This window comes from Mus caroli, chromosome 3 (assembly GCF_900094665.2).
Source record: "Mus caroli chromosome 3, CAROLI_EIJ_v1.1, whole genome shotgun sequence".
Taxonomy (NCBI): Eukaryota; Metazoa; Chordata; class Mammalia; order Rodentia; family Muridae; genus Mus; species Mus caroli.
Window position 1 is genome coordinate 31,476,301 of NC_034572.1, and position 3,506 is coordinate 31,479,806.

A 3,506-nucleotide genomic window follows, 5' to 3' on the forward strand; every position below is an offset into this window, starting at 1 on the left:
CAGGGTTTCTCTGTGTAGCCCCGGCTGTCCTGGAACTCACTTTGTAGACCAGGCTGGCCTCGAACTCAGAAATCCACCTGCCTCTGCCTCCCGAGTGTAGTCCTAGCTAGTCTCAAAACCTCTATATCATTCCACCTGCTTCAGTCTCAGTGTCTTCCCACCTCAGTGTACCAAGAATGGGGATTACAGGCCTGCGGCACCGTGCCAGGCTCCATCGTTACAATTTTAGCAGAGATGGTACCTGAGTCTCACACATTGGCTCCTGTCTGCTTCCTTCCCTGTTATTTTAAATATGGCCATAATGTTGTGTCTCCAACCCTAACTCTATATACAGAAACTAAGTTCATAAAGATGAAGTGCCACCATGAAATTTACATTCCTAGGTCAACTCAAGGGCATTGATTGCAGCGTTATTGCTGGTTGGGAAGATGCTCAGGCTCTCATCCATGGCATGATACTAAAGGAAAGGTCCTTCTGCTGCCTCTCCAAATACAGTGCTGGTGAGCGAAGCACACGCCCAGGGGTAAGTCTGAAGTTAAAGCTACTTAACTTCAGAATAACTGGTTTAAAGCACGGGGCACACAGATGCAAAGCATTCTTTTGACAACAACTTTCTTTTTCATGTTTAACAAGCTTTTCATGAGCTTGTTCGTGTGATGCAAGTTTCCATGAGAGGCTGACCCCAGTAGGGCATAGACTAAGGGACTATTTGAAGCACTCTGCAGATAGTATTAGTCTATGAAAGACCATGGGATAGGAAGCTATGCTCAATCTCTTCTAAGTTCACACACGGAAATTAATGAACAAATATCAAAGGCCAGGAAAAAGAGACAGGACATTTATTTTATGATCTTGGTATCTTTTCAATACATACCCTGGACTTTGAGTTACCCATGCCCAGTTCCAGATCCTTCTGCAGTCTTCTCCTCCTGCATTTGGAAAAGTTAGTGATCCTCATGATGAAGTAAACAAATGATTTTGGACTAGGGACCAGACTGAAGGGTGGAGGTAATGTTTTTCCATCATCGAAGTAGGAGAGCCAAAGTTTGGAACGAGCAAACTTCCATTCTACATCACTGTCATCCTGTTACAAAATAAAACTCATTGTTAAAGTTAAAAAAAAAAGATTTTATTTTTAAGTGTGTGTGCTTGTGTGTGCACGTATGTGATGTGTGTGCTTTCTTATATGTGTGTCTCTCTGTCTGTATGTGTGTGTGTGTATTTGTGTGTAAGTGCATATATGTGCAAATGTGTGTGGGTGCTTGTGTGTATGTCTGTCTGTGTGTGCATATACCCATGGTGGCCAAAAGAGGGAAATCAGATACCCTAAAGCTATAGTTACAACAGCATAGTTGTAAGTCACTTGATGTGGGTACTGGGAACTAAACTCTCCGGTTCTTTTTGAGAACAGTAACTCTTTAACTTCTAACAAATCTGTCCAGTTGCACAGTTACTAAATTTTAAACAAGACACTCCAGACCTGATGTACATTCTTATAGTAATTACATTATGTTTTAAACAATTCAGTAGCATATTTACACTTATCTGCATACAATTCCTACTTGTCTACCCAGTATAGACTCACATACTGATATCAAAATGCTTTCTCTTCCATATGACTCTGACTGTACCCACTGACTCTGACTGTACCCACTGACTGACTCTGACTGTACCCACTGACTCTGACTGTACCCACTGACTGACTCTGACTGTACCCACTGAGACACAGCCAGCATTTCCTGTTCCTCATTTTGAGGTAATGCAGAAAGACAAGAAAATTCAGGATCAAAGAAGCATAAAACTATGAACCACAGTCTCGCTCTGTCATCCCAACCATCTCTTGACATCCATCACCATTTCTCACTCTCTCGCTACCCTCCAGGCTCTTCCAGACCCACCACACCAAGCTGTAGATGTCACGCGTCTTATTCTAAAGGCAAAGGGGAAATGACATTTAGATATATTGATTTTTTGCTTCGTTCATCTTAATTTGTTTTGAAGATTTCACACTAGCACAGACTGGCCTGGAACTTACACTGTAGCTCAGGCTAGCCCTCTGCCACTTTCTCCTAAGTCCTGGATAACAGACATAAGCCAACACATCTCACTGGGTCAATGACACTTTGAGGTTTGTATTTGTACTACACGTCTCCACATGTCACATGAATCCTACAGTGGCCGAGACTTGTGTTTATCCTTTTCTATTCCCAGAGCTCCCATTGTGATTGGTACAGCTATCCTCACCGATAAAGGACATGAAGCAGGGCCACAGGTATAGGAAATGAGCTCCTTCAGTCCTCAGTACCTACACTGATGTCACCACACAAGCAGACACTCACAGCACTGTCCTTCAGTCTCGGTGGGATTCATGTACTGGTTAATTCTGGTTGGTACCATGACGGGATCTAGGATTGCCTAAGAGACAAACTCCTGGGCATTCGTATGAGAGAGTTTTTAGAGTGAGTTAATTTGGGTGGTATAACCTACCCTAAGATGTGGGTAGTCTCAACTACACTCAAGACCACATAAGAGGTGTAAATGAGCCAAGGTCCAATATCCATCTTTCTCTGTGTCCTGACTAAGAATGCAGTGTGACCATGAGTTCCCACCATGATGGACTGTACCCTGAATTGTCAGCCAAAAATAAACTCTTGCTTTCTTCATTTGTTTTGTCATAGCCACAAGTAAAATAACCGACGCATTCTGTGCTGGAGGCGCTATATACGGGAATCCATTCCCAAAATGTACATAGAAACTTAGCCTGGTGCCGCACGCACAGCTGCAATCTGAGCACCTGGGACCATGAAGTAGGTGGGGGCTCAATGAGTTTGAGGTCTGGGTAGCATAGTGATGCCCTGGGTAGCCTGGTTCTGGAGTGAGACCCTGTCTTCAAAAACCCAGGCAAGCATCGCTATTTGGTGGAGGTAACACACAGCTAAGCCAAGATCTCTGAGAGCAGAAGATATACAAAAGTACAAAACAAAGGAGGAAGCTATGGAACGGACAAATCCAAAATCCAAAGCAGAGTGGTTAACAGGCACTGAACATTTTGCCTAAAGAACATAGTCAGCTCAACTGCCGTAGATCAGAGTGGGTGGCCCAGCAGATAAGAATCTGCACCCCCCACCCCCGGCAGCCAATATTTCTAACCAATAGTCTTAGAACTTCTGAGACACACAGGGACGGAGCACTCACCTCAATCTCTTGGTATGAGCTATTAATCATAGCAATGAGCATGTTGAGTAAAACGACCACCATAGTTACATTATATATCCCATAAAGAACATAGCCAATATTCTCTATGAATTTGTGATCATATTTGAGGACAACAGAAGTCACTTCAGACAGTCCAAATATGGACCAAAACAAAGTCTTGAAACTTTCTTCAACCCTGTTGAACAATAAAAACACGGTAATGAGTAGCTTCCAGTATTAAAAACAAGCTGGTATCTAATGCTATACAGATGTAAATATTATTATGAAATGTTATCATCATTGTACTGGCT

At 42.9% G+C, this 3,506-nt stretch overlaps 1 protein-coding gene across 4 annotated transcripts in view; it reads right to left on the reverse strand.

Annotated features, from left to right (window-relative positions):
- Trpc3 (transient receptor potential cation channel subfamily C member 3) overlaps positions 1–3,506 on the reverse strand; it is a 67,056-nt gene that overhangs the window by 13,475 nt on the left and 50,075 nt on the right. For all 4 annotated transcript variants that reach the window (XM_021157739.1, XM_029475633.1, XM_029475634.1 and 1 more), the window contains 2 exons: positions 3,196–3,391; positions 875–1,084 (listed from right to left, as the gene is read on the reverse strand). In XM_021157739.1, the coding sequence (XP_021013398.1) occupies positions 875–1,084; positions 3,196–3,391 (406 nt within the window). The remainder of the gene's footprint in view (positions 1–874; positions 1,085–3,195; positions 3,392–3,506) is intronic.